At 43.2% G+C, this 27,588-nt stretch overlaps 13 protein-coding genes across 13 annotated transcripts; 8 read left to right on the forward strand and 5 right to left on the reverse strand.

Annotated features, from left to right (window-relative positions):
* Positions 1 to 223: 223 nt before the first annotated feature.
* On the reverse strand, positions 224 to 624 carry EAF01_008281 (uncharacterized protein; the record flags this gene model as incomplete). Its single annotated transcript, XM_038916537.1, has 3 exons — positions 224 to 301; positions 369 to 483; positions 593 to 624. 3 exons carry the CDS (start codon positions 622 to 624, stop codon positions 224 to 226), a joined length of 225 nt encoding a protein of 74 aa, XP_038767899.1.
* Positions 625 to 960: 336 nt separating this feature from the next.
* EAF01_008282 (uncharacterized protein) lies at positions 961 to 2,528 on the reverse strand (the record flags this gene model as incomplete). Its single annotated transcript, XM_038916538.1, has 4 exons — positions 961 to 1,056; positions 1,107 to 1,954; positions 2,010 to 2,184; positions 2,262 to 2,528. The coding sequence occupies 4 exons, from the start codon at positions 2,526 to 2,528 to the stop codon at positions 961 to 963; spliced, it is 1,386 nt and encodes a 461-aa protein (XP_038767900.1).
* A 353-nt stretch (positions 2,529 to 2,881) lies between these two features.
* Positions 2,882 to 5,146, forward strand: EAF01_008283 (uncharacterized protein; the record flags this gene model as incomplete). The annotated part of the gene is made up of 4 exons (XM_038916539.1): positions 2,882 to 2,890; positions 3,000 to 3,062; positions 3,173 to 3,916; positions 3,968 to 5,146. 4 exons carry the CDS (start codon positions 2,882 to 2,884, stop codon positions 5,144 to 5,146), a joined length of 1,995 nt encoding a protein of 664 aa, XP_038767901.1.
* Positions 5,147 to 5,825: 679 nt separating this feature from the next.
* Positions 5,826 to 7,005, forward strand: EAF01_008284 (uncharacterized protein; the record flags this gene model as incomplete). The annotated part of the gene is made up of 6 exons (XM_038916540.1): positions 5,826 to 5,898; positions 5,952 to 5,989; positions 6,043 to 6,084; positions 6,143 to 6,562; positions 6,614 to 6,868; positions 6,919 to 7,005. The coding sequence occupies 6 exons, from the start codon at positions 5,826 to 5,828 to the stop codon at positions 7,003 to 7,005; spliced, it is 915 nt and encodes a 304-aa protein (XP_038767902.1).
* A 538-nt stretch (positions 7,006 to 7,543) lies between these two features.
* Positions 7,544 to 7,791, forward strand: EAF01_008285 (uncharacterized protein; the record flags this gene model as incomplete). The annotated part of the gene is made up of 2 exons (XM_038916541.1): positions 7,544 to 7,689; positions 7,743 to 7,791. 2 exons carry the CDS (start codon positions 7,544 to 7,546, stop codon positions 7,789 to 7,791), a joined length of 195 nt encoding a protein of 64 aa, XP_038767903.1.
* Positions 7,792 to 8,064: 273 nt separating this feature from the next.
* Positions 8,065 to 9,849, forward strand: EAF01_008286 (uncharacterized protein; the record flags this gene model as incomplete). Its single annotated transcript, XM_038916542.1, has 1 exon — positions 8,065 to 9,849. The coding sequence occupies one exon, from the start codon at positions 8,065 to 8,067 to the stop codon at positions 9,847 to 9,849; it is 1,785 nt and encodes a 594-aa protein (XP_038767904.1).
* Positions 9,850 to 10,818: 969 nt separating this feature from the next.
* On the reverse strand, positions 10,819 to 11,487 carry EAF01_008287 (uncharacterized protein; the record flags this gene model as incomplete). The annotated part of the gene is made up of 3 exons (XM_038916543.1): positions 10,819 to 10,882; positions 11,052 to 11,296; positions 11,425 to 11,487. The coding sequence occupies 3 exons, from the start codon at positions 11,485 to 11,487 to the stop codon at positions 10,819 to 10,821; spliced, it is 372 nt and encodes a 123-aa protein (XP_038767905.1).
* Positions 11,488 to 12,862: 1,375 nt separating this feature from the next.
* Positions 12,863 to 14,137, forward strand: EAF01_008288 (uncharacterized protein; the record flags this gene model as incomplete). The annotated part of the gene is made up of 2 exons (XM_038916544.1): positions 12,863 to 13,066; positions 13,121 to 14,137. The coding sequence occupies 2 exons, from the start codon at positions 12,863 to 12,865 to the stop codon at positions 14,135 to 14,137; spliced, it is 1,221 nt and encodes a 406-aa protein (XP_038767906.1).
* Positions 14,138 to 14,567: 430 nt separating this feature from the next.
* EAF01_008289 (uncharacterized protein) lies at positions 14,568 to 15,770 on the forward strand (the record flags this gene model as incomplete). Its single annotated transcript, XM_038916545.1, has 1 exon — positions 14,568 to 15,770. One exon carries the CDS (start codon positions 14,568 to 14,570, stop codon positions 15,768 to 15,770), a length of 1,203 nt encoding a protein of 400 aa, XP_038767907.1.
* A 433-nt stretch (positions 15,771 to 16,203) lies between these two features.
* Positions 16,204 to 17,402, reverse strand: EAF01_008290 (uncharacterized protein; the record flags this gene model as incomplete). The annotated part of the gene is made up of 3 exons (XM_038916546.1): positions 16,204 to 16,815; positions 16,870 to 17,141; positions 17,219 to 17,402. The coding sequence occupies 3 exons, from the start codon at positions 17,400 to 17,402 to the stop codon at positions 16,204 to 16,206; spliced, it is 1,068 nt and encodes a 355-aa protein (XP_038767908.1).
* Positions 17,403 to 18,260: 858 nt separating this feature from the next.
* EAF01_008291 (uncharacterized protein) lies at positions 18,261 to 19,272 on the forward strand (the record flags this gene model as incomplete). Its single annotated transcript, XM_038916547.1, has 4 exons — positions 18,261 to 18,426; positions 18,507 to 18,559; positions 18,609 to 18,763; positions 18,819 to 19,272. The coding sequence occupies 4 exons, from the start codon at positions 18,261 to 18,263 to the stop codon at positions 19,270 to 19,272; spliced, it is 828 nt and encodes a 275-aa protein (XP_038767909.1).
* A 2,410-nt stretch (positions 19,273 to 21,682) lies between these two features.
* Positions 21,683 to 22,568, forward strand: EAF01_008292 (uncharacterized protein; the record flags this gene model as incomplete). The annotated part of the gene is made up of 5 exons (XM_038916548.1): positions 21,683 to 21,703; positions 21,759 to 21,774; positions 21,873 to 22,084; positions 22,154 to 22,399; positions 22,452 to 22,568. The coding sequence occupies 5 exons, from the start codon at positions 21,683 to 21,685 to the stop codon at positions 22,566 to 22,568; spliced, it is 612 nt and encodes a 203-aa protein (XP_038767910.1).
* Positions 22,569 to 24,288: 1,720 nt separating this feature from the next.
* EAF01_008293 (uncharacterized protein) lies at positions 24,289 to 26,905 on the reverse strand (the record flags this gene model as incomplete). Its single annotated transcript, XM_038916549.1, has 4 exons — positions 24,289 to 24,603; positions 24,666 to 26,315; positions 26,375 to 26,752; positions 26,807 to 26,905. 4 exons carry the CDS (start codon positions 26,903 to 26,905, stop codon positions 24,289 to 24,291), a joined length of 2,442 nt encoding a protein of 813 aa, XP_038767911.1.
* Positions 26,906 to 27,588: the final 683 nt, after the last annotated feature.

Genomic DNA, 27,588 nt, shown 5'->3' on the forward strand with positions numbered 1-27,588 from the left:
TGAAAGATGCTAATATAAACTGCTTTGGAGATGTCAAGTCGTCCAGATGACACCATACAGAATATAGAATAGACCAGAGCATTTGTGAGAGTTGTGAGACTTTTCAATTGCCTTGGCCCAATAGCCCCGAATGATACAAATGTACAAGTCGACTCTACCATTCATTTCTCGCACAGCTCTTTCCCCTCCACTCTCCGGGGTGTTAAAAGTGTTGTGTCCATATTTAAGATGATGAAGTAGCTTCTGCCATTGATGCTGCATTGGCCTCCGCAACGTTCTTGACTTCGCCTTGCTTGCCGTTCTGTTCCAATAATCCTCGTTAGTCAACCTCCCTCAATTTAATCCCCGCGACTCGAGGAGTCACTTACGTTCCACTTGGAGAATCTCAATTCCATCTCTCCTCTGCGCTCAGCGGCCAATCGTTTGTCATCTTTCAAACTTCTTCGAACAGTTCGTGCGGCGACGGACAAGTACTTGTTGTAGCTGTAATCCAGAAATATGTCAGTAAAAGTCTTCCCCAACACGGCGCCCAATGCTCTCCATTGCGCCAAACGAGAGAGCTGCAAGAGACTGCAAAACTGCGACTACGTACGTGAGACCTGAGGCTTTCCACGCAAATGCCATTTTGTAGGATGAGGGATATGTGAATCGGAACGATGTAATTTGAAGAGAGGTTGCTGCCGTGCCTTTGACCTTCCGTGGAGCGCGGGAAGAATTGGAGAAATTTCCGAGATCACGTGATGTCAATACTCCGATCCGGCCTGCTCAGAGTAGAGTAGAGTTGGCTGACTACAAAGTTACTTTGCAGTCTAACATCGTAGGATTACTTGATAGGCATTCAACATCTGGTTCATCCACATCAAAAGAAATCAATCATATATTCACAGCAAGCATCACATCTACAATACACTCTAAAAGCTTTTGATAATACACCCCGTTATCCCATCTTTGAATCTAGCTTTACACTGAAAGACCAAGCTCCTCTGCATAAGGAAGAACATAAAGATCACCGACTGCCGAAACTGTAGCTTTGCCCTCCAAAATAGCCTTTGCAGCCTATAATAAACATTAGTATCACGTCTTATGAGAAATGAAGAGATACATACCGATTTCAACTTCTCAATGCTGACAGATTCGACGCTCTTGCCAACTTCATCGATTTGGAATGCCTTACCGCCGTGGACAAGTCCAGAGCCAGTAAAGACAAGACCAGCCTCAACGTTTTGACCTTCCTCCAATGCGTTGTACTTAGCATTAGCGACAGCCTTTGTAAAATCTTCTTGACTGATGGAGCCTTCAGAAATTGCCTTGAGGGCCTTGACGGCCTCAATCGCAGCTGATCTAACAGCGGTTGCAGAACCATTGAATTGAATTGCCAAAAGTCCAGCATCAGAGTAAGCAAAGTTAGTAGCTGTGGCGCTGGCTCCTGGGAATGAAGATGCAGCCTTGGATAAGATTGAGAATCCAGTGGACCATTTGATGCTAGATTTTCCACCGAGGAGAGATGCAAGGACGGAGAATTCAGGTTTGTATGATTCTCCTGCTGTGAAGGAACTAGATCCAGGGAAAGCGAGAACAAATGAATTACCCGAGTCATGGGCAATACGTTCCTCACCACCATAGTATTTAGTGGCACCAGGACCAGAGAGACCTTGTCCGGCATGAGCACCAGTGAAGAATTCTCCTACCCATCTCGATAAATCTGCCTGACTAGCACCATTTGCAACAACGGCGATATTTGGCTTTGAGTATGCTTGGATTGAAAATTCGCTGACGGAGTCCGAGCTCAAGTATTTTGTGAGAGGTGTCGATGAAGATGGGAAGAGAGGCGTTCCGAGTCCTCTATGGAATGCAACACCGTGTGCTGAGTTGATAGCAAGCTCAGAAACACTTCCAAGGAGTTTCTTTTGGCCTAACTTAATCTGGTGCTCGACTTCTTCGTGGTATTCATGAGCTGTTATAAACATTCAGTTGGCGCCCTTATGAACCTTTTCCAACCCTAGACTTACACGTATACTTTGTCGCAGAAACGACTTCACCAAGGAGCTCGGTAAAGTATGGTAAATCTTCCCGAAGAAACTTAGCCTCAACGACGAGTGCCTCGCGGGTGTGGTAAGCGTTCAATTGTGCGCCCAAGAGTTCAGATTCTCTGCAGATACGTAGAGCGGATCGCTTTAACGTGTTCTAATTTGTAAAATATAAGTCAGTATCTTGCACAATACAATAAAATGCGAAAGTTAGTGCTCGTGTTTGAAGTTTACCTTGAATGCAAATCGCTCCAAGCCTGATGTCAAACCTGGTGCAGTCTGATATCTTGTTCCAGCCTTAGCAACGACAGCAAGTTTTGTAGTAGCTCCAGCAACATCTCTGCTTGCGACTTTTACTCCAGCAACATCAGATGATTCGTATGAGAATGAAGTCGATCCGGAGGAAACGGCAGCAAGGCCACGACGATTAGCTGGCTGAGCACAGCATTGCCTGCGAACAGCAAGCTGTGCGTGTCTTCCAATCGCCGACCGTGAGATCATTGTTTGGATATATTGGGATGAGGAGGGGAGACTCGGTATTTTTTAAAGATCAAGACGTTCAATAGTACCAATATCCTACAGTTCTTTTCGCTGGAAGATCTCGGAACAATAGCGCTAGTCTCAATGTGGCTTGGTGATTTGTGTAATTCAATCCCCTCCAATTTTGATTTGCCCATTCGACAATTGGTCCCCCACCTCAAAATTTCTAAGTAATAATCTGAGTATTCGACAATCTGGAATTTCTACCTGTTCTACAATTTTATTTAACATCTTCCACTTTGTCAATGAAATATCGGTAGTAATTGTGTAAGCTCTAGGGATACTGAAATCATCCTCTAGTAGCAACAAAAATCATGTCTAAAGTAAGTTCAATTGCTTCAAGTCAGAATCATCGCTGTCGCCTGCTATTCGCATCAAGATACCTATTCCAATACTGCGAATTATATTGTAACCAGCTGACTCAATGGATAGTCCAAACATGCAGTTGAGCTTTGCTCACTGCTCGTCGATGATATTTATGGCGAACTATCGTCTGTAAGTCCACCGCTCACTCCATCTATCTAAAATATATTGAACCAAGCCTTGCATAAAATGACAAGGCTGAAGAAATTATCTCTGCTATTGTAAAGTCTGACATCATGTAGCGCATTTTCACTATTTTACTTCGACGGGGAAGGTTACCTATGAATGCGCTCAAACGACACACTCAACTCACAACGCGACAATTGAAGCTTGGATTAACGGTCCTAGTTCGACAAAATTTGGTTTATCACAACTCCGAAGGAAGTGACACTCATTATGAAGCAAATATTGATGCCGCGTATGCGTTGGTTAGATCTGGGAAAATCTTAGAAATTGCGGAAGAACGATTTGGATCTGTTGCGGCCGAGATTATGGGACAATTGGTACTTTTGGGCCACGCTAAAATATCCGACATAATCGCAGAGTTAAACAAGAACCACGAACCACACGCCAATAGCAACGGAATCAATGGCGCGACGAATGGCAATGGTGTTCATTCACACTCCCCGGGGCAATTGAATCATACATTAATCCAATTGTTGGAGGAAGGATTTATTCAACCTGTTGGCCAGCATATGTTTCAAAGTCCGACAGATAGTTACAACGCGGTTGAAAAGGCGCTTCTTCAAGATAGTTATGGGGGAGCCACGAGAGGAACGAAGCAAAAAGACGAGTTAAGGATGAGAATTCGAGGACAGCTACAAGAATTGAGAGCTCAGGTTCCAAACTGGAAACCCGTCGGTTACAATCACTCATCTACCAACGGCCACATGAACGCCACTGCCTCGAAACGAAGAAGACTTTCTCACAATGGCGGTGCAACTAATGGATATGACTTTAGCGATGACGAAAGTAGCAAGCTTGATGTGAGGATTTGCATTATCTGGCTCTTCGTGATTCCATGCTAACATTTTCAGGGAAATCTGGTTTTACGAATCAACCATGAGAAATGTACTGTTTTCATGAGAAATAGACGACTTGTTGAGCTTGCAAATTCTCGGATTGGCGTAACCACATCGTATATATATGCGGAACTTCTCCGACTCATGGCAGAGCAGATTCCTAGATGTCGACCCGATCCAAGAATTGACGATGCTGTGGATGACGCTGATGGACCTTCAATCATAATAACAACACAAGAGTTGACCGATGCTTTAAGTAAAACAATCAACGTATCCACTGGAATCGGCAAAGCTACCAGTCAAAATATCGATACTTCCAGACTTGACAAATTTCAGAACGGCAGAAAGAGAAAGGCTGAAGATGAAGCAGAAGTAGAAGGCGTGGCGAGTTCTGATGAGGAGTCAGAAGATGATCACAAGCCTTCTATGAACGGAAACGGGCATGCAATGGATCTTGACGAAGATGATCCGAAAACGGATCAACCCGGGGCTAACACAAGCAAGCGAGCCGTCACTTTTAAAGACCGGGACAGAACTCCTCCCCCAACAGAGAGTCGCCAGGCCCGAATGATGCATGTTATGAGCCACCTCCAATTGTTAGCCGCTGATGATTGTCAACTACTACGAAAGTGTGGAGCTCGGCAAATGGGCGAATGGACGGTAGATTTTGAGCGTGTGATTGACCGACTTCGAGAATCCGAACTTGACTCTATTATATATGAGAATTTTGGCCAAATTGGTCATCGACTCGTACGAGTTATGAGGAAGATGGGAAAGCTTGAAGAAAAGCATATTGCCAAGCTGTCGTTAATCAAGCAGCAGGACTCCCGTACTACACTTGTGAACATGCAAATGCATGGTATGGTTGATATTCAAGAAGTCCCCAGGGATGCTGGTCGCATGATTGTGCGTACTATACATTTGTGGTTTTGTGATGAAGACCGAGTTACCTCACTTTTATTGGATCGAACTTACAAGGCTATGTCAAGATGTCTTCAACGACTTGATGTAGAGAAGCGACGCAAAGCAGATATCATTGCATTATCAGAGCGTACAGATGTTCAAGGTCAAGAGGAGGCCTTTCTTCGACCTGAACAGATGAACCAATTACGTGAGATTCGGGCGAAGGAGGAAGATTTGTTAGGACAGATTTGCAGACTCGACGAATTGGTCGGAATATTTCAAGATTATTAACTCGCATGGATGGTTTTGGTTCGGGGCTTTAGCGTTCTTTATTTTTCACACTGGGGCGGCGCCATCTACTGCATAAAGAAAGGCGTTCTAGTAAAGTCGAGCAGCAATGGTTGTTTCCAGTTGGCTCATTACTTTGAGATACCATGGGTTCATTTCGTAGCCTATATTAGTTGCTTAAGTAAATATTCTCCAACTTTGCAAATTGTAAGTAGGTATGAAGCTGTTAATGCTAATGTTTCGCTTCTGATTATTCCCCCTTGAATCCAAACAATATTACCGGATTACCTGATATCTTTCAATCAACACCTGAAACTCATTGAGAGAATTACTGCAAAATGATTAAGTCTTGTCAAATAAAATCAATCTTTCCAAGGCTCAATTCCTACCTGTTATCTTAATCATCTACAAGATATTATCAACCAATTTCGCCAGTTACGTTTATACCCCACGGCAAACTACCGACTTCGTGCTAATCGTTCCTGGTGCGCACGGACAACTCACAAGGGCTTTCCCAAGGCCCAAAGAAAAAAAAAGTTTGGGAATCACACCAGACGAAATATTTTTCTATTTCCACAATCTTTGAAGGATAGAACAATTCGAAGCCTTGGACAATTTCAAATACTTCACTCATTTAATTGATTTTGAAGCATTTCTATTCGGTTTTGTCATTGCCGCCATAATGTCTCCAATTGCTGCATCGCCTTCTAAAGGCTACAAGTCGGAATCTACATTGGCTAGATTGTTGGGCTCAGGTTAGTTTCTTCGAATTAGTTTAGATACGAGCAATTACTTACACTATTCGTAGGATCTGCCGGTATTGCTGAGCTTGCTGTCTTTCATCCTGTATAGACACACCATGAACTCTCATTGAAAAGGAACTTACTGACCCATCAAAGGTCGACACAATCGCAAAGAGATTGATGAGCAATCAAGGATCGGTACAACTCCCCGTTAATACACTTTTCTATCACGCCATGCTAATGACTTGCACCGCAGACCAAGGGCAAATTGGCAGAAGTTATCTTCAAGGACAAGGCAACGGCATCTGTCGGCACCAAATTCTTTTCTCTCTTCCCGGGTCTAGGATACGCTGCAGGATACAAGGTCCTACAAAGAGTCTACAAGTATGGTGGACAACCATTTGTTCGCGATTATCTTACTACACACCACGGTAGTACATTCGAAAACACATTTGGCAAAAAGACTGGAAAGGCGATGATGAGTTCAGTAGCAGGAAGTCTTGTTGGAATTGGAGAGATTGTCCTCCTTCCCCTTGATGTTCTCAAGATCAAGCGTCAGACAAACCCTGAGGCTTTCAGAGGACGAGGAGTCGTCAGAATCGTTAGAGATGAAGGGTTTGGATTATACAGAGGCTGGCAATGGACTGCTGCGAGAAATGCACCAGGATCCTTCGCTGTGAGTTCCCCTCCTCTTCTTCCCTTGAACAGCTGCTAATATGTTTCAAAGCTCTTCGGAGGATCTGCCTTTGCTAAGGGGTACCTTTTCAATTTGAACGATTACAACAAGGCCACCTGGTTCCAGAACTTCGTGGCTTCTATCGCCGGTGCCTCTGCATCTCTTGTCGTCTCCGCACCTCTCGATGTTATCAAGACTCGTATTCAAAACCGTAACTTTGAGAATCCAGAAAGTGGTTTCAGAATTGTGTCAAGCATGATGAAGAATGAGGGCATGACTAGTTTCTTCAAAGGTTTAACACCAAAGGTATGCTAGTCCCTCGCTCATTGTTAAGTTACAACACTAACTTCTTATAGCTATTGATGACTGGACCAAAATTGGTGTTCTCTTTCTGGCTTGCACAAACTTTAATCCCTGCTTTTGATATCGCTCTTTCCAAATAGAATGTTCGTGCGCAATCGTAATGTAATAATACCAAGACGGATGGGATGGAAAACTGGCGTTTAATGATATAAAACGATATATTGTACCTCCTTGTAGATAGCTGGGAGTCGATATATGGGAGGGCAAATCACTCGACTCAAATGGACAATGACAATGACAATGACAAAAGGAATAGATACCAAAATTATTGCTATTACGTGTTTTGCTATGCATTCACTGCGTGACTTGATTACTCCGGCTCTTGGGCATTCTATATCATACCTACCCAGCAGTATTTCGCGAGTGATGTTGAGATTTAGAATTTAATCAGCCTCCCACTTATCATTGTCTGACAAGCTTTCTTCTACGGGTTCTTCTCTCGTATACTTTATACTTCATCATTCATTACCCCTCCATGAAGGAGCTATGGCATCTCGGCAATAATTAGCCGGGAATTTCTGTATCCACAAATTTCAACTTATTTAACCATCAATTTTCCACAAACACAAATCTTCCATGAAAAAGTTGTAATTATTTACACGTGAAAGAAGAATCATCATGCCTACTCCAACATATCTCATATCTAGAGTTGGTGATCCAATCTTTGCCCTATTTATTGGGGTAGGGGCAACGGTGACTCGTATCAACAGGGAGGAAAAGGAACAAGGGCGCACCACTCAGCAAACAATCGATTCTGCATTCAGGTGCGTAGTTTAAAAGACCATCCCCGTTGAGCGTTTAATAACACGGCATATAGAAGAATCGGCTTTCCTCGTTCGAATGACCCTTTGGCGAAGAAGAATTAAGAGTTGTGGAAGGAGCCCTCGATTGGTCGATATGCACAAAATACTTCAAGGAAGGTGCATGTCATGCTCTATATCTTAAGACTTTCTTTCCATTTAAATAAATATTCATCATACAACAACAAGTATTTCACCAACTTGCATTCCTGGAATAGCAGTAGTGCAACTGTCAGCACTTTAATCTCACTCCACCTTCTATCCTCCACGCAGTTTCTTTGCATTGGATAGTGAAAGACTTTTACAATATTCATACAATCTTGATCTCTGAACGCTTCAATGGCAGAAGGCAGCGAAGATTCTTACTTGTACATGAAAAGCCATTCAAAGGCCAACCATGTATTCGTCAATGGAGAAGCCGTTTCTGGCAAATCACCATCTACCTGTGTTCCAAAGAAGCTCAGCGCGGATACTCGGACCATACCTGCTTCGCCTTCGCATAAGCCTCACCGTCAAAACAGCAACGTGGTGGCTGGACATGGCGGATCTTCTAATGTCACAAAATCTGTGGACGCTCCCACCGTTGGACCGACCAATCATGATGATTGTATGGCTTTTGATCTTTATGAGCAAGATCCCGACATGGTCTACGGATCCTCGGATTACAACCTTCGAAGACAGTCATCGGATTACCGATTTAACTTTGAAGATATGATTGTGTTGCCGATGAGACTCAAGAAACCATCCACTGCAATTGACTTCGATACACCTTCTTTCACAGACATCGATGAGTTCGACTATGCAGATCAGCACGTCTATTATAGTCAACTTATCACTACTGTTAACTCGAACTCGGCGGTACACGAATACGCTGTACGCAAAGGACCTCTTTGGAACTGTGCCTGGGAAATTCTTGTGCCAAAAGGTCTTCATCCAACCTATCTTACAGAGGATGAATTTGTAAAGTTGGTGTTAAGTCAGGGCAACGATACGACCAAGTGGATGGATGCCAACATTCCAATTCTACATAGAAGAGCACTTCAAAAAGCTGGTGCTGCACGTCAAAAGCTTTCCAGCGCGGGGATTTCTCCTTTTGAGTTAACTCAAGAGTATCTGGAGTCTTTTGAATGGATGGATAAGATTGAGCAAGATTATTTTATCAAGACTTTCCAGAAGCTGCAGTTACAAGTTTCCTTTCAGAAACAAGGTATTTCAATGAGAATTGAAGATATCGACAGTATTCCTTCTGAGGATGAGGAGAAGCTCATTGGGAAATCACATACGAAGCTGGTTGATGGGTCTTGCATTCAACGAGACTGTTCCTCCGACGTCGACGACTCGTTTATGGTTGAAAAACTTAGCCTTGAAGAATTTGAGAACCAGTTCTGGAATGATGATTACAAGAAGGCTTCTCCGTCGTCCAAGAAGGCTCCTGCTCCGTTTCGCAGCATGCCAATTCCACAAACACATCAATCTCCAACTGCCCCCAACCTTCACGATGAAGCAATTTCTTTGGAGTGCCTGAAGAACATTTTACATTCCCAGGGTATTGAACCTGGACCATCCTCTCCACTTCTCAAATCTGGTGAAGGCTCCGACGACTTCAAGAGTAGTCAAAAGACTAAGAATACCCATAACACTGATAAAGTTTGCAGGAGCCAATCTCCATTTCCACCACTCGAAGCTGCCAAGAGCTATCCTTACAAAGGTTCTCATGCTCTTCCACCAAAGAATCCTGATTCTCGAGTTCTCTTCTCTCTCCAAGATCCTCCTTCTCTGACTCCTCTCAAAACTACACAATCTGAATTTGGTCGCCTTGAATCCTCGAGTTCTTCAAGCCATGATCCCAGTGATGGCGGTAGTAGTACCCCGAGTTCCAAATCACAATCACGCAAGTCTGAAGCTAGTTCTGTCGGTGGAGTCCCTCTTACGGGTACTATCAGTGGTGGCAGTGCCTCGCAAAGCCAACAATCATGCAAGACAGAAGGAAGCCGTGCAAGTGGAGCTAGTGAGAAATTCGCCAGTATTGGCAAGAGAATCGAGGGTTCCCCCAAAGCTCTCAAGAAGAAGTTGAGTTCGGTTTTCGGAACGATTGGAAGATCCGGAAGATCGGGTACGCAGTGAGAAGAGACTGCTTGGGTGTTGAAGATGTTGTTGCTACTAATTGCTCATACTGAGGCATTGTTTATTACTCGAGAACAAACTATTGGGACGGAAAGATCGCCTATTGTGCACAAGACATGTGAGGTGCTTGTTTGATGGAGAATTCACAACGAAAGAAACATGGTTAAGGAGGGGTATCACAGGGCTCTATTATCAACTAATATTGTTAGCGTTCGGATCGAGTATCGAATTATGGTCGTCAAATTGCTTGAAGTCATTACCAAGCTCTCTGGGTTTACGGAGAGATAATTGCACATTCATTAGAGGTCAAATTATTAGTATAGGACAGAGAGATAGTCAGAATTACAAGAGATCAATCACAAACCAAATGACATCATCAATGGGTGCTGGAATTCATGAAGGGCCTCCACTCTCTTAAACTTTACGATTGAATACAAGCATGTTCAATCACTCCTCAAATCATAGTATTGTTGACACGGCAGAAACTCTGTAAATCACGAATCTAACGACTTCACGTGTACTTAGCACATTGTGAAGCCATGTATGTGTTGGCAGAAAGCATCGTATCATATTGTCCCTATTCCCAATAAACCCCTCCCACTAAAAGCATGAAACAAGGAAAGGATAACAACCCCTATGAATAATTCACAACATCGAAATCCGAAATTTCCAGGTCAGAAAAGCATACACAGCTGTTCCATTATCCCATGTACAGATAATCAGTCTTTTCTTGCTAATCTCCTTTGCTGCGAACCGTAAGGGAGGCGCTCAGGACGATCGAAGAGGTAGATGAGAAATGGTCGGTCGGCACGCTCCAAGGTTCCAAGGGGGGAAAACTTGGAAGTCGACGAGTAAAAAAGAAAAACTGCCCTAGGTTGTAATGTAGTCACACGACCCTGCCTATCCATCACCGCCTCGCCTTATAAACGCCTATGATGAGATGTATTGAAGAGTCTAAGGAAGCGGGATTTAGTTGGCTTCTTCTAAAGCTTCACCGAAGGTGTTTTCGCCCGAGTATGAGATGTAGAGGAATCTATTTCGTAGTGAAGTTAGCAACTGTATCATAGAATCATTTGATATTTCTTTGTTCATTCATGAATATTACTTTGTGTTGGAAGCGATTTGGTTGAATCGCGATCATCACGATAACGGTGACGATAGAGCGGTATGACGTTATGAAAAGTAGATAATGGAGAACATACCCATCCTCATCCTTGTGTTCCTCATAGATGGAGCTCATCAAAGCGGCAGTGGGCGGTAAGACCTCATCGACGAAAATGAAGATGGCCTTTTCTGGGGAAAGCTTGATACGCTTGCGGATAACGTATACAAATTGACCGACGGTGAGATCGCTGGGAACGAGATACTTCTTCTTGTCGATCGTGGCGATGTCGGATTTCTCGACCTTCTCGCAGATGACGGGGATACGGTCGGAGTATTTTTGACGCTGGATATCAAAGTTAGTTGGGTTGAAAGGAGTGACATAAGTCGGGTTGAGGGTTTGAGGGATTGGGGGATGCGATCGTGATAGTGGGGGAAAGGAGGTAATGGTTAGGAGGTTGGAATGCGACTTACGATGCGTTCAGCTTCAGCCTTGCGCTTCTCGAATGGGTGCTCGTCCTTAAACTTGGATCGCATTTTGAAATAAGTTATTCGATGTTTTGTTGGTTAAGAGTTGTTGGATTAATGTTGAAGGTAGATAGATTTGAAGGTGTTTGATTTGATGTTGTATGTGTTGTGGTGTTGTGATGTTGTGATGTTGGTGTACGGAGTAATGGAGGATGATGGAGGGGAAAGGTAGTGTGAAGGAGTAGGTAGGGAGGGAGTTGTAATAGAGAGACTAAATAAAGTATTATTAAAGGCTATTAAAGCCTGCCTGAGTGCAGGTGGCTAAGTAGCGTAAGCGGTGAGTGAGTGAGTGATTGATTGTGAATCACACTTCTTGCCCAGCGATAAGTAAATTGGACGGGTTATGCTGATACGGATGCTTATTATTATGATACGGTGACTTGCAGGTGTGGTTTTATGAGAAGATTACGGTAGAATATAGATTTATTATGTGATTATTGACTCGATATTACGGTAAATAGGGAGCTAGGAAGGCATGTAATAGAACAATAGCAGCTGACGATGGGTGAGACGATGAATGACATGCCTGTTTCGGATTACTCCCAAGGGCACATGATTCATAAATATACTCATATACTCATATACTCACATACTCATATACTCACATACTCACTCATACAATCATACAAGTGATCATTCTTTTCATTCATTCTCCCTTTTCTTTGTCATGCGGTTTCTCTTTGACCGTCGTTCTCATCTCATCCAACATATCCGATGCTGGGACTAAACCCCAGACAGCAACCCCACTCGAGATAGAGGCAAAGAGGCGGCTAGAGATGGAGTCAAGAAGGTCGCGGGGATCCTGTTGGAGGAAGGACCTTGACATCCTTACCAGGAGAACATCCCAATAGTTGGTGTCAACTGATCTCCTATCATTGAAGCAGCACTCTGTAGTAAGTTACCCAGGTATACATAGTAATAATCTATTATCTCTTACCTGGCGAGCCTGAGTATATGTATCTCGCACCTTGACTTTCTCTCGCTCTCTCCATGATCTTTAACTTATGATAATAAGTACCTGGTAACCTTACGAATCTATGTACTAAATCATCCAACAAAGTCCTCCGTAAATACCGCAATAAGTCTTCTAGGTAGGTTTTCAAAGTCTTGTTCTACTCAGCACCGGTAAATCCTGACCAAAATCTTCCGATGATGGCCAGTGCTTGCTTCCCTTTCTAAAAGTTGACCATTCATCGCCGTCATGATCATGAAAATCGTACCACGGCAAAGAGCGAACATTATATCGATAAGTCTAGTTCTTTAAATCACACCCAGACAGTCACTTTCACAACAACATCTCCTTATTTGTGGCATGTTTCTTATATTATAGGGCACAAATCTTCTTCAATTCTAAGCTGACCATTTCCTTTCCTTTCCTTTCACAATGTCTCTTCCCATAAGAAGAGCTCGATTCTCGAGCTTGGGAAGAACTTCTTTCTCTAGACAATCTTTACCTTTATATCCTCGGAGAACTTTTGCAGATCACCAAAAGCCTCCTAGACCAGGCTCTGGGCGACCTACTGTTTGGGCACCAAAGACTAGAATTGCTGTTGGCGTGGTCTTTATTGGTGCTTTAATTTACAACATGGTATGGAGCGTGCGATCAAGAATTATGCTTCGGGCTTCACTTACACCTTAGTAGGCAACAGAAGAACCGGCCAAGTTGGATGCCCCTACCATTGCAGAACGGGATACTCTCGCTAAACGTGAATCTGGGGTTACGGAGAACTCACCCATGCGATTGCGAATGGAAGAATTTATTAAACAACAGCAAAAGGAAATCGTACATGAATTAGAACAGGTCGATGGCAAGAAGTTTCGAGTTGATACATGGACCAGGGAGCATGGCGGAGGTGGGATCTCCTGTGTATTGCAAGACGGCAATGTATTTGAGAAGGCAGGAGTAAATATCAGTGTGGTATATGGAACATTACCTCGACCGGCAATTGAGAAAATGCGAGCCAACCACAAGTCTATCGACCCTGATGTTCAATCCCTCGACTTTTTTGCTGCAGGATTAAGCATGGTCCTCCACCCAGTCAATCCAATGGCGCCGACTGTCCATCTCAACTACCGTTATTTCGAAACCGAAAATCCCGATGGTTCACCTGCCGCATGGTGGTTCGGTGGTGGAACGGATCTTACACCTAGTTACTTATTCGACGAAGATGCAATTCATTTTCATAAGACAATTAAAGAAGCATGCGACAGTCATGACAAAGAATACTATCCACGATTCAAGAAATGGTGTGACAATTATTTCTCCAACAAACATAGAGGGGAAACACGGGGTGTTGGAGGAATTTTCTTCGATGATTTAGAAGAAGGAAAGGATCAAGAAAACTTGTTTGCATTTGCGCAAAGCTGTTTGAAAGCTTTCCTTCCTTCATATCTCCCGATTATCAATAAGAGGAAGGATATGCCATACACCGAGAAAGAAAAGGAATGGCAACAAATTAGGAGGGGTCGATATGTAGAATTCAACCTGGTACATGATAGAGGTACAGCTTTCGGTTTGAATACACCAAGTGCGAGGGTGGAAAGTATCTTGATGAGTTTACCTTTGACGGCTAGTTGGAGATATATGTATGAGCCGGAGAAGGGAAGTAGAGAACAGAGATTGGTGGATGTTTTGAGAGAACCTAGGGAATGGGTTTAAATGTTAGATGTGGGAATAGAAATAGTCGATTGATTACGCTTTTGCTGTATATATGAATTAGAAATGTATGTATGATATAAATAAAAGAACTGAATAAAAGAAAGATGTCAGTGAGGTCTAAAATAATGGGTTTGTAGCATCCATACCCAGTACTTTTAGGCAACCGAACGAGCAAGCGAGCTTGGTTCCACCCCTCCTTTTATATTCTATCCAATCTTATCCATTGCATATCGAACAGACTTCAACATCTTATCTTATCATCACTTTGATCTTCAACTCTTGTGGGAATATCTGATTTCTGTTTAAACGGAAAAAACTCCATGTATTCAATTCTATTTCCTTTCTATCATAGAGTTTGTATCCTATTTCCTCGACTCTCAAAAGGCATTGATGAAAAAAATCTCATATCATTCATTCCCATCTCATCACAATGTCCACCAGTCACGCTGTTCCTCTACCTCCATCCCGTGATTTCATGACTTCTCTCTTCAACAGTCTTACTTCTCCTCCTCTTCCTTCTTCTTCAACACACAACTCAAATCCAATTTCAAATAATACAGATTCAAACACAAATACAACATCAGCTTCCCTCTCAAACCCACAGAGAATTTTAAAGGAAAATGAAAGGGATAATAGAAATGGAAATGGAAATCAAAATCCTTTAAAACAGATGAACGTGCAGAAAAAAGCATTGTTGATGACGCTTCATGTTATTTTTCCGCCGCCATTGCTATTGCATGCGTTGGATTTATTGGATAGAGGGGGAGTGGGGAGGATAGTTTTGAGAGGGGAGGGGGATGTAGGAGAGGGGGTTGGTACTGGGGAAGATATGAGGGATAGGATGGATGGAGAGAGGAAAGGCATTGGGGGGAATTCTAGTGGCGCAGGAGAGAAAGATCTAGAGCGTGGCGAGAGTGTAGGAGTTGACAATACAAGAGTAGGAGAGCTGACGATCGATGCTCAGGAAGCCAAAATCTCTCTATTCACATCCCCATCCGCATCCACTTCCCCAAACAAGAATTATTCTCTTCTCCCTCTCTCTCCTTCCCATCCCATCCCAAACCCCCCCTCTCCCCCCAAAACAAAGCCACCAACACTCTACCAAGTACGTTCTTCTCAGCCCTCAAAATGGCATTCTTCACGCTCCGCATCTACATCTACATTCGGAACAGGAACATCACACACAACTACAGAAAATACATACACCGTACATCTCAACGCCTGGAACTGTAGTTGTGCCGCTTTTGCATATTCGGCTTTTCCTGCTTTTCCTGCTTCTTCTTCTTCTTCTTCTTCTTCTTCTACTACTACTACTACTACTTCCTCTACTACTAATCCCTATCCATATCCCCATCCATACATTCCCACTTCTACTTCTGCCTCATCTACTTCTTATTTCCCATGGGACGTGCAGCGCCGCTCTCCAGAAAATCAATATCCGAATTCAACCTCAATCTCAATAGCAGAGGAAAAAGAAAATTGGCAATACGGAGGCTGGACAAAATCATCTCAAGTACCGATTTGTAAACATTTGTTGGCGTGCTTGTTGGTGGAGAGGTGGGGGGATGTGCTAGGGATGTATGTACGAGAGAGGGTTGTGGGGAGGGAGGAGATGGCTGGGTTGGTTGTTTGAGGGGGGAGATTGGGGTGGGAGATGGGTTATGAGAGGAGGAGAGACGTTAGGAGAGGGGGAGATGTAGTGGAAATATGGCGGGGAAGAGAATAGTGGACGAGGGATGTGTCGCCTATGGTCAGGATTGGAGTGTCGGTTGGCGCATGGGAGTCGGAAATGCTCAAAATGAGTGTGTGAATCCGAACACTAGAATCAAAGATATGGTAGAAAGTCCGGTTGCTCCTGGATTCGAAAAAGAGCCTCAATGAAGAGCGCATGCAGAGCGCTAAAATCACATCGAGAACTTTCCACGGCTGCTATTATTCGCAAGCTACGCATTTATGATACAATGACATATCAATTCTCACGCTTATCTCAAATGTCCTATGTCATGCCCCAGTCTGAATGCTCATAAACACCCAAAGATATTCACCAAGTCCCCAATTGTTCATCATCACTTCTTCTTTTCCTTATCCTCTTTCTCCTTTTCCGCTTCCTTGCCCTCCTTAGCATCTCCATTTACACCATTAGTTCCTTCAGTCTTCTTGTCCTTCTCATCTTTGGCTTCATCCTTCTTGGCATCTTTCTCTTCTTGCTGTTGTCTATTTTGTATTTTGTTTTCGATGAGGTCGTGGAAGGCGGTGATGGCACGGATCAAACTACTCAAGTAGATAGCCATCAATTGATCGTTGGTCTTTATGCTCATAGCATGTGCCAGTTCGCTGTTGTTTTCAACAGGTGCATCGGCGCCATTAGGAATGTGAGAAGAGGCTTTGGGTGTAGATAAATTAGGGAGGAGGTTAAAAACATCTTGAAGGTTGCCTAGAATGGCGTGGTTGACTGGTAAAGTTCCATCGAGGACATTTTGTAAATATTGACCAATATCTCGTAATCGTGCGTGCAGTCCTTGCAATGATTGTACTTGGCTTGTGATTCGTGTTGAAAGTGTACCAACCGCCACATCTCTAATATCTCTAAGTAAATGTTCAACTCCGATTTCTTCAGCCTCCTCAGCCTCGATGATCGTTGGTGTATGTACGAAAGTCTTGGAAGTAGTTGTGCCGTCCTTGAAGGATGTTAGAGCTTGACCAAATGCAGTTTTACAAGATAATGAACTTACATCTTTAATCTCCTCTACCGCAAAGTAGGCATCTGTTGGTACGCCACTGTCCGTTGGTTGACAATTGATAATCACAAGTAATGGGTTGGGTGTATATCTTTTGAACAACTCATTGACCTCCAAATCTGAAGCTCTTAGCTTAGGCCCAGAATGGTACCATCCTATCAGCTTCTCTTTTGCATTGATCTTCTTGAACATATCATTCATCGATTCGACGTAATTGTGATCCAAAAACCATACTGATGGATCTTTCTCATCTTCTTCGAATGGAACTATTTGAGATTGCCATTAGTATGCTATAAAACATCGAACCAAGCTCAAATGAACGTGCTGAAGAGAGTCGACATACCAGCAAAACTGTTTGACACTCGTACATTCTTTCCTTCATTCTGTCCTAACAGAACTCCAACCACTCTGCGCGTGCCTTTACTTTCTGACCGTCCATAATGATCTGCTGCTGAAAGTAATACCAGCGGCGCGACTGATACAGTTCTCGAAACGAGGGAGAGGGTTTCTGCCGTGGTAGCAGGCATGATGAATTTTGATTTGTAGAGGTTGGTTATTATAGAATAATGAGGGAACAATTGTTGACAAGGCTGATATTCTTAGGTATTCGCGGCCAGAGCTTGCCTGGCACCCGCTGCTTAGCTCCAAACCGAATCGAGACGTTATCACGTGTCACACAGCGGGCACTTTGATTAGCGGCGGGCGGAAGGGCGGGAGTCAGACTCGTAGTAAGGTACGATGAGGTGAATGTAAATTGTGGACAGGAAGGATAGATCGGATGTAGGATACCGCTCATCACAAGGTGGATGATACACACACAGTACTGTACGGGTAACTTGTGTCTTTCTGAGGAAATTATGAGATTTTGCTGCTGATGTAAGAATACTGGCCCGTATCATCAGAAAGAACCTCGGACGGACTTCACTTGGTAGCCACAGAAGGAGTTCCAGGAGCTTGAACTTCCAAATCGTATTGCCATGAACATACCTTTGTTAATGGTCCGGTCAAATATCTAACCAGACATACTTGAATATACTAAATAGCTACCGTAAAGATAAGACCTCACTCGGGTCCCTTATGGTATAAATGTCCATCGATTTCCCCTCGTGAAATATTTATATCTTCCTCTTCCTCTTCTTGTTGAGTGATTCCTGACTTGATACATTGAGGGGATATCCCGGTGAATTTTTCCGTCCCTCCGGTGGCCGCTCGGCAGAACAAGCTAGATTTACAGTGCTCTATACTCATTGTAACATTCCCATTCCCATTCCCTCGCGTTCAAGGCTTGCGAACCTTTTCCTTCTAACTCTCTCCACTCTACAATCTGTATATTTTGGTTTATTTCCATATCTTTGTTTCGTTTCCCTTCACTCCATTGATTCAAAATGGCACCAATTGGCGATGATGCCTCGCAGACCCTCCATGACTTGGTCAACAAACTCGAGTCGAGGGTCAAGGAGCTCGAAGACAAGCTTGCGCATGCGGCTGGTGGCCCAGCACCATCTCCTCCTGAGAGCGTCAGAATGATTCTTATGGGTCCTCCAGGTGCCGGTATGTATTCATGAGTTTTCTGGTCTTGCTATCGCATTGTGTAAGCACATGGGAGGTATCAGCTAAACTGTTTTGTACAGGCAAGGGAACTCAAGCGCCCAAGATCAAGGAGAAATTCTCATGCTGTCATTTGGTAAGCTATTCTACGTGCGGGGAAAAGGCAATGCTAATGCTAGTTTTAGGCTACTGGAGATATGTTGCGATCACAAGTTGCGAAGAAGACACCACTGGGCCGGGAAGCCAAGAAGATTATGGATCAAGGTGGTCTCGTCAGCGATGAAATCGTTATTGGCATGATCAAGGCCGAACTTGAGGGCAACTCAGAGTGCAAGGGAGGGTAAGTGCTGTCGGAGATTACAATAGAGAAAAGCTCGTTCTGACGTGAAACATAGATTCATTCTTGATGGTTTCCCACGTACAGTTGTGCAAGCAGAGCGCTTGGATGCCATGCTTGCAGAGCGCAACCAAAAGCTACAACACGCAGTTGAACTTCAAATTGACGATAGTCTTCTTGTATCCCGCATTACTGGACGTTTGGTGCACCCAGCCTCAGGCCGATCGTATCACAGAGTATTCAACCCACCTAAGACAGACATGAAGGACGATATCACTGGTGAACCATTGGTCTCAAGATCCGACGACAATGCCGAATCTTTGAAGAAAAGACTTGTTACCTACCACGCTCAAACTGCCCCTGTTGTTGGTTATTACCAAAAGACCGGAATCTGGAGTGGAATTGACGCTTCACAAGAGCCCGGCGCCGTTTGGAAGTCACTCTTGGGTGTATTTGACAAACAAAAGGGTGCCAACGGTTCGATACTTAGCAAAATTACCGGTCGCTCTTAGAATGACATTGGAATAAAGGTGATAAGTTAGCTTTGCATAGAGTTCTAAAAAGTTGTAATTGCATTTAAGTTAGTAGGCATAAGTGCAATCTTTCTGGAAGGAAGGCGTTTGTACAACCAAAGATATGCAATGGGGGCCATGTCAATCTAGAGGCTCTGTGTATTATATGCACCGCGTTTTCTCGCACTTGGAGATATTAGAAAGTGCTCAAATTGAATGAAGTCAATGAACAGTCTTTCACAGAAATAAGGTTAAAATCTTCTCACATTTTACAATCTCATTTGCCATGCATCCATTTCATTTTCCGCGGCGCCCTATGTTATTTTCCCTAAAGTAAACTGGCAAAGAACCCACGGTTTCCCATCATAAGGGGGCATGGGAAATGGTTGGGTGGTTGAAATTGGGTTGCATCCGCCGATAGATGGGTGTTACGGCTGCATGAAGCCGCGGAACACATGTGTAGCTGTAAACAATCTTTTCTTCGTGTTTTTCACCTGAAGATGACGCATTGCGGAAGTCCTTAAGGAAAGGATGGCTGTCTAGGTAAGAAAGTGTAAGAATGAATATATATGGTCATGTCAGCAGTTCTTGTGCAATATATCATTGAGTGAGAAACGCATTGAGGTATTTTGGAGGATTCCTCGGTAAAGAAAGGAGTATCTACAATAGAAAGAAAGGATTCATTAGATCGAGGTTCAACAGCTAAGCTGTGTGTCCCTTTTATGGACATTTGAGGTCAAGGAGGGTCGGAGGTTGGAAAGGCCGATGGTGTGTATGTTTTCTTCTGGTCTTCGACTTAATCTGTATCTCCATTGCTTTCTTTCAACAATGAAAATAAGTTGCTTTCTATAAGACTAGAAATTTGACTGACAATGATTGAATATAGAAAGAGTAGTCTGTCTGCTGTGGTGACTGATTATGCAAGAGAGTTGCATCATATGTATGAGGTATGCAATGTTCTAGAAGAGTGTTCATTATTTTTAGCTTCAAGAGGTCTTCGAGGGCAATTACTATACTAGGCTCTACTGTATCTGTATGAGAGGGAATCGAGAAGCAATGAGTATGAATACTAGTGTGTTCGTATGCAAAGCTTTAATCTAGAATGTTGTTTGGGCCGATGCTTTTTCGAGGTTTATTGGACGGGGATGATTACCCCTTTTGGAAAGACAACTCCAAAGCAAGATCGCTCTTTCCAACTGTAGTAAGCTGGGAGAGTTCGGACTTTCCATAATATGGAATTCAAGTAGCTTATAGTCATGTGGTATGTGTTCCAGTGTGTAGCTTGTTTCATCGAGTATCTTAGCTTCTTCATTTCCAATCTTGCAATCCTTTCATGGGACTTTGGAAGGAAAAGACAACTTTGACACCTGAAATACCACCATGAGATTAAGAGTGTCATCTTGAATTCTTCATTGTTCTTTGGCAGGGGATCAGTTCAAAACTACTTCTAAAAAGTTGCCACTGTGATCAACAAGGTACATTGAGTGTTCATGTCATTGCTCGAGGATGTTGGAGGAACTTTTTTTCATTGCCATGCCCACCTGAATGTCCTGTCTTAGTTTACTTCTCACCTCTTCTTGTTTTGAACCTCCAACATTATATCTGTTCACCGTTCTCTATTTTGATTGGTTTCCCAATATTGTATCGAACACAATCTGATCATTGGAGGCAGTGGATTAGAACCTTCAACGACAAGGTACCTCAGGTCAACTCCTCGTTGCCTTTACATTACTTCAAGATTGTACATTCGACCTTTTTTAACCCCTCATCCTATACTCTTCTCCAATACATACCTCCACGTCGGCTGTTATCTGATAGTATTGCCGTGTTTGGCATCAACACGGTTTAGCTTCCTTTTCCACCAGCCGCGTTCATCCTCTCAAATCTTCAATTTCGACAAGCAGATTTGTTCTCCCACAACACCTCTCTAGATTGAACCCAACGGTTTTTTTTAATTGTGATCTCACTTGTGACTTTTTCTTCTTTATTACCAAAAGATCACGGCTATCCGTACAATTGATACGTCAAGAATATCTCGAAGAGTGTAAGTCTCCTCCTACCCCCCAGTTTCTCCAAAATTTGTGTTCTGGTTTTGGCCACCGTTACCACCATTACCTCCACCTCCACTATAGTTTCTTGGTATTTATCAAGAACAGCACAAAGCTAAACATAACACATGTGGATATACCATCCTATTCCCTCAGGTTCATTTTTAATTGGCCTGGCATACTGAAGCATAGCATTAGATCATATCTCCTCTTTTTCGATCCGACTCGAACTTTCAAATCGAATTTTTCGGTATGTGAGCTCTCTCTCGGTCTTAACCCTAAGGGACCATGGTCATGCGCCTCAAACACATCTGATACTATATTAGTCCATTAACCAATACCACAAAGTACAAGTTTTCATCATGGCGCAAGTTATGATGCCGGTATGTGGCTCTCCATCCTCTGCGCGACACCTCAAGTTAATAACCAAAAAATTAGATGACACCATTCAATCGTGAGTATCTTTATCACCCAAATTATTTACAATCATATCAACACTTCTTAATATTCGAGTTTTGCAATACCAGCAAAACAGATCTAATATTGTCATAGAAAATGAGAATGGCACTCCCCCTCGTCCCTTGAGTAGACGCAAGAAGAGAGAAGCCGAAGCCGTAGAAGCAGCCGCCGTTGTCCTATCTGAAGATCGCAGACGCGCTCTCGAAGCTACCTACAACGGAGCTAATGCTGGCGAGGCCCGCGAGAAACTCCTTCAAAATCCAGCAATGTCACTTGGACCTGGTCTTCATCTGCCATCTACTGAGGTGAGCATGAGTGTATTTGCTATGCATTTGCTATGGTAGTGACCCAGACTTACAACTATATCTACTTAGGATAAGACATATAACCTACTCACCCATTTTCGTGTTCCTGGACCTGAACTCGTCAACAAGAGCGTCCCCAGCTGTGGCTTGCCATCAGGCTGGTCTGACAAGCACGACCGTTGCATTGCGTATCTGTCTACTCATGCTCCGTTGCTTCAAGGCAAAGTTCCCAAGCAAGAGGCACTTCAACCTCGGTACACAACACGTGAAACATCCTCCTTCATATTGAAGCGATTTCCGGAGCTATGCGGCCATGTGAGTTCGCAACATACCATCACAAGTCTGGATTTCAGCTGACCTTACATAGCGTATTAAGGAGTCAATTATTGAGCTACGTCTGGAACTCCTCGACCGCTCTGAAAACTCTTATTTCAGTATTGAATATGGTGGTTATAGTGATCATGAGTGGGCTCGAGGCATCTGAGGGAGTATCTTATTCGAATTCCAATCTGCTACTAGATGTGCTGTAACTGAGGTATGAACGCTCTATATACATTGCTCGTCGCGGCTGACTTGTCCTTTAGAGCTTCTCGCAATACGCTCTGCTAAGGAAGCGTCTCTTTTATTTGCGCAATACTCCTTGTACAGCTTTGGGTTTGGATGGAAAAATGCTATTTTGCTACGATAATGACTCAAGATACTACATAATTGTTTTTATGGTTTACGATTTCCTGCATTGTCAGATAAATTATGAATTATCTCTCAGGGTGTCTCTTCTCTATCTATGAATTTATGCGGCGGTGCTTTGAATTTCATGCAAGTTCTGAGATTATTGATTGATCATCTTTTAAGATGTCTTTCTGCTTTCTTTTAGAGAGTTTCGATACATGCCGTACGGGGCCCCTGTACTAGATTTACCTAAGCTCATTGATTTCTAACGTATCAAGTCTTGACTTTGAGCTTACAGTGATTGTGATATGTAACTCATTTTTGAGCTTGTGATGAATATCTTAGTATCTCTTCTCGTGATTCATGCCTGCTTTTGCTTCATCCTCTCGCAGCAATCTAGTCCCACGATCAGGCCAGATGTATCTGGGCTTCATAACTCACTTGATAGTCCGATTAGCGGCTCGAAAGTTGAACAATGTTCAGACTTGGACATCTACTATAAAATTTCATTCTGCAGTGTAAGTTGTCTTGTTCATTGAGTGAGCATCCATACCATGATAGAGTACAGCTTGAATACATACGGTTCCTACATATATAGAAGCCCCCCTTCTCAACTATCCATCTCTATGAGATCCTTCCCCTCCAGAAGAAAGTGAGGCCCCAGCATTCACAGTTATCTAGAGTTTATGGGATACTTGATACTTGATATTATAATTCAATATACTGTCATCTTATTATGTGGATCTATCTTCTGATTTTATAACCTGACCTCATACATGATATATCTAAGATAATTAGGTTGTGTCTATACTAATTCATCTATCCTCACCTGGATATCTCGGTGCAGAGCAGAGCAGAGTATACAAGAGCAGGATAAGGCAGAGCAAATAAACTCAACAGTTTGAATAACTGAGATTTCTTCTATCCTTCATGTATCATATCAGTTCACATCATCTTTTGGTTAGTTTTGGATTGATAGTTTAGTTCACATTATATTCAAAAAACATGAATCACTCAGTTCGCGTTAAAAGCAGAATGTCATACGTATTTCGAAAGGGGGTAAAATGCGTTTTATCATTCATATCTTATTCGCTATACAGAAATCATTTAATATTCATTTGATTATCATCGCTGTTGGATTTATTGTCATATATAATCGTCTAAACTAAAATCGCCTAGAGAGAGAAAAGAATCGAAACACAATAGCTCGCATAAAGTACAGTGAGTGTAACGACACAAGTATCAAGAAGTTAGAGATAATGCTTCTGAAGTAGGAAAAAATTATAGTTCATTTTTTCGCTCCATGTTCCGTAAGTAGTGCAGACAATGCAGAGTAAGAGCTGTGTGTATAGTCTACAAGTATTGATCTCGTCGGCGTTTGTTTTCTTTTCATATCCATCACCAAACCTATCCTTCATCACCTATCACCAATCCCTTTGTGCCCACCAAAACATCATGAGCAATTCATGAAATTGCATTGCGTGTCATCATCACATTCATCTATATTTTTATCTTGCGCTCTGAACCCCAACCTCTTAAATACCTACTTCTCCTACAATCTTTGCAGCTTCCTTGTACGTCCTCAACAACTTCTCGCACTTTTCTCTCTCCTTTTTCACCGCATCATCTTCGTAGAGTAGCTCGCCGAATAAGTCTTCACGATACAATTCGCTAACCAGACGGTTTTGAACCACATCTTTGGAGTGATTGACTAGTAAATGCATGACAGCTTTGGGGACTTGGTCTGCTATTGATTCACGGACAATGTTGAAGTACGATGATATAAGCGCACGAATGAGTTCGGTTTCCATGGCTTCGCGATCTGTGAGTGCTGGCTCGGCATTGTTTCCCTGAGGTTTGATATTAGTTTTGATTCATGATTTAGTGGTATAGAATAGAGTGCAGAACTTACGAAGGGAGAATCATAATTGTAATCTCTCTGTGCACGGCCAAGTTCGTAATCATCCTCACGAGCTTGTTGGGCTGGTGTTCTTTGCACAGGACGTTCTTCCTGCCGCCTGATACTTTGTGTAATACTTGGTTCTGCGCTTTGGCTCACGTGTCTGCCAAGGTTTGGATTTCCCATCATCATTTGCGCTGACGAAGATGCTTGTGGGACACCTGCTCCACCTGGTAAACCACCGTCTTTGCCAAAGAAGTAGTTCAAGAACGAATCACGAGCACCACCAGCTGCTTGGCCGTTGAACCTTGGTGGTGATCCTCCACGAAGTCCGTTCATTGACGATACCATGGCGCTTGTACCGTTTTCCCGGATTGCAGGTGACATGCTTCGAGATGTTTTTTGGAGATGTTTTCGGTGGGGTAAGTTTTCGAGTTTCTCTGGAACGGCATCTTCTCCTTCTTCTGGAGTTTCCCCTCCATTTGCAGCTTCAAGCTCCTTTCGGCGTCTGTGCTCCTTTCTCTCCTTTTCTTCCTGGATCAACCTTCTCCTCTCCTTTTCTTGTTTATTAGAAACAACGTTACTCATTGCTGCAGCTGCGCCCAGGAAATTGGGATGATTTGTGTTGATATATGCCCTTTGAATGGAGATAAGAGACTCCACATATTGAGAAGCTGGGCCAAGACGTTCACGCAACAGGTCAGAGACCACCTCGATGAGCTTGGTCTGGAGTCTAGGGAATCTGGTGAGCTCAGTTGACCCACAAGTATGGCATATCTTGATAAGCTCTTCGTAAACTAGTTCCACGCATCTTTGACTAGGAACCTCCAATAACTTGATTTGTGGCTTGACTAAAAGATCGAATGCGAGCTCGGGTACGAATAGGCTAGGCCGTGGACCGGTCGAATTTCGGATTGCTGTTCGGATATCTAGAGCGGAAAGATTTGTCGTTGGATCTATAGTTTCTAATGAATTACCGAATACAGAATTGAAGATATAGTATATTCTGGCTCCTCCGCATAACTCCTTGGTAGAGATCTCCGTTGAGGTACCATCGATGGATGCGATGAAAGAAGATGCGAATCTAGTCATCAATTGCAAAATCAATGCACCCTTATGTTCCTTGCCACTGAAATGCATATCCCCGTAACTAGCAAGCTCTTGTTGTGTTTGGCCCATGAGGGTATTCAAACGAGCCTTGATATCAGGTAATCTCTCTCGAATATGCGCCATCAAAGTAGTGTTGAGACTTTTTGCCAGAAATTGGGTTCCGCATCGGTTTGCCATATTTCTATATGCAGGGTGGTGTTTGAAGAAGTCCGCCTCTGACTTCAATGCCTCGGAAAGGGTCTTGTTCCCTTGGATATCTTGTTGTGATCGGTTGACGACACCGATAAATCCCAGCTTAAGGGGGTAGACTCTGCCCGACAGAATATCCATAGCGTTGGTACCATGGTCCATAAGGTCTATTTTCGTAAGGACTCCAATAGTTCTTCGGCCAAGAGGGTCGACATGCCTGGCAAGTTTTAGAGCCTCTGAGTTGACGATATCAACATTTGCTGGGGAAACAGCCAAAATGATACTGTTTGGTTTCGCAATATATTCCGATATCAGATTTCGGGTCTGCTTTTCGATATCTGTGGGTTGATCTCCGATAGGAACCTGCAAACAGTCAAAACCTCACCCGCTTCCTTGCAACATCAAAAATGATAGGAATTTACCTTGGTTAGACCTGGCAGATCGACCAAAGTCAAGCTAAGAACGTGGGGCGAGTAAATCTTAAGGTTGATGGGTGATCTATTAATCCCCTTGTTGTTTCCAGCTATTCTCGCCGTTTCGTTCTCGATTTCTCTCTTCACATCCTGAAATTCTGTGAATCTCCTGTTTGGGATGTGATGAAACTCGGCCCATTCTGGTTGTGTAGCCACACTCGCTGCTGTGTGCGCTTCTGGTGCATCTTCTTCCTCGGACGGTACATTGATAAGTTGTAGAATGAGGGGTCTACGGGTAACAATCCCACTACCACGGGGAAGGAAATCTCGACCGACGATGTTTTCGAGTACGGACGATTTTCCAGACGATTGGGAGCCAACGACTACCTAGAAATTGATATCAGTGCGAGTTTTCGCAGCATGTTTGAAAGAGTACGGTACAATCTGTGGCAGATCTAAGCTATCATTGCCAATAGTATTAAAGACAAGATCTTGAAGCTTGTTAACTATCCCGAGCAAATCCTCACCAAGAGCAGCCATTGCGTTGTTGTCGAGGGGTAACCAAGATGTGCCTAGAGGGGAAAGGTGTTGAAGCTAAGTTTGTAAGAAATATCGCGTTCGGTGTCGACGATCACAAGATAGAGAGATGATGATATCTGAGTCTGGCGCGTGATGGTAATATCTAAACCAAGAAGGTATAAGGAGGCTCTTTCGTATATCAAGACCCAAGAGCAGGGGATTCCGTAGCTATTTGAGGTTGAAAATAGAATTTATTTACTCTTTCCCGGGTTCACTTCATTCATATAATTTACCAAGGTAATGCATCGAAAAGAATCGGCTACAGTTACGTTTTAGCCACATCCATACATCGTGGTGTGGCTTTATCGATCGATACGCCACAGGCACATAATCAATCTAATCATTTCATCTCATTCACTCAATGCCATCCATTCATCATCACTTGGTACAATCTTCGATCTTCAATCTTTATTGATCTTCACTCATCTCTCCAATCTACGAGTAGGAATTTCACACCCAGACAACCCCTCCATTTCGTCTGATCCTTTCGAACTACACTACTAGGTAGTTATTCACAGTTATTCAAATACAAAGTGTAAACCCAATTTGTGAACGAAAATATGAATATCGTTTCATTAGGTAGGTACTCTCCCTTAATCCAGTGCTAGACCATGTATTAAATATCATAACTTTCTCTCCAACAA

This window comes from Botrytis porri (genome assembly GCF_014898465.1).
Source record: "Botrytis porri strain MUCL 3234 chromosome Unknown BPOR_011, whole genome shotgun sequence".
NCBI classification, from domain to species: Eukaryota; Fungi; Ascomycota; class Leotiomycetes; order Helotiales; family Sclerotiniaceae; genus Botrytis; species Botrytis porri.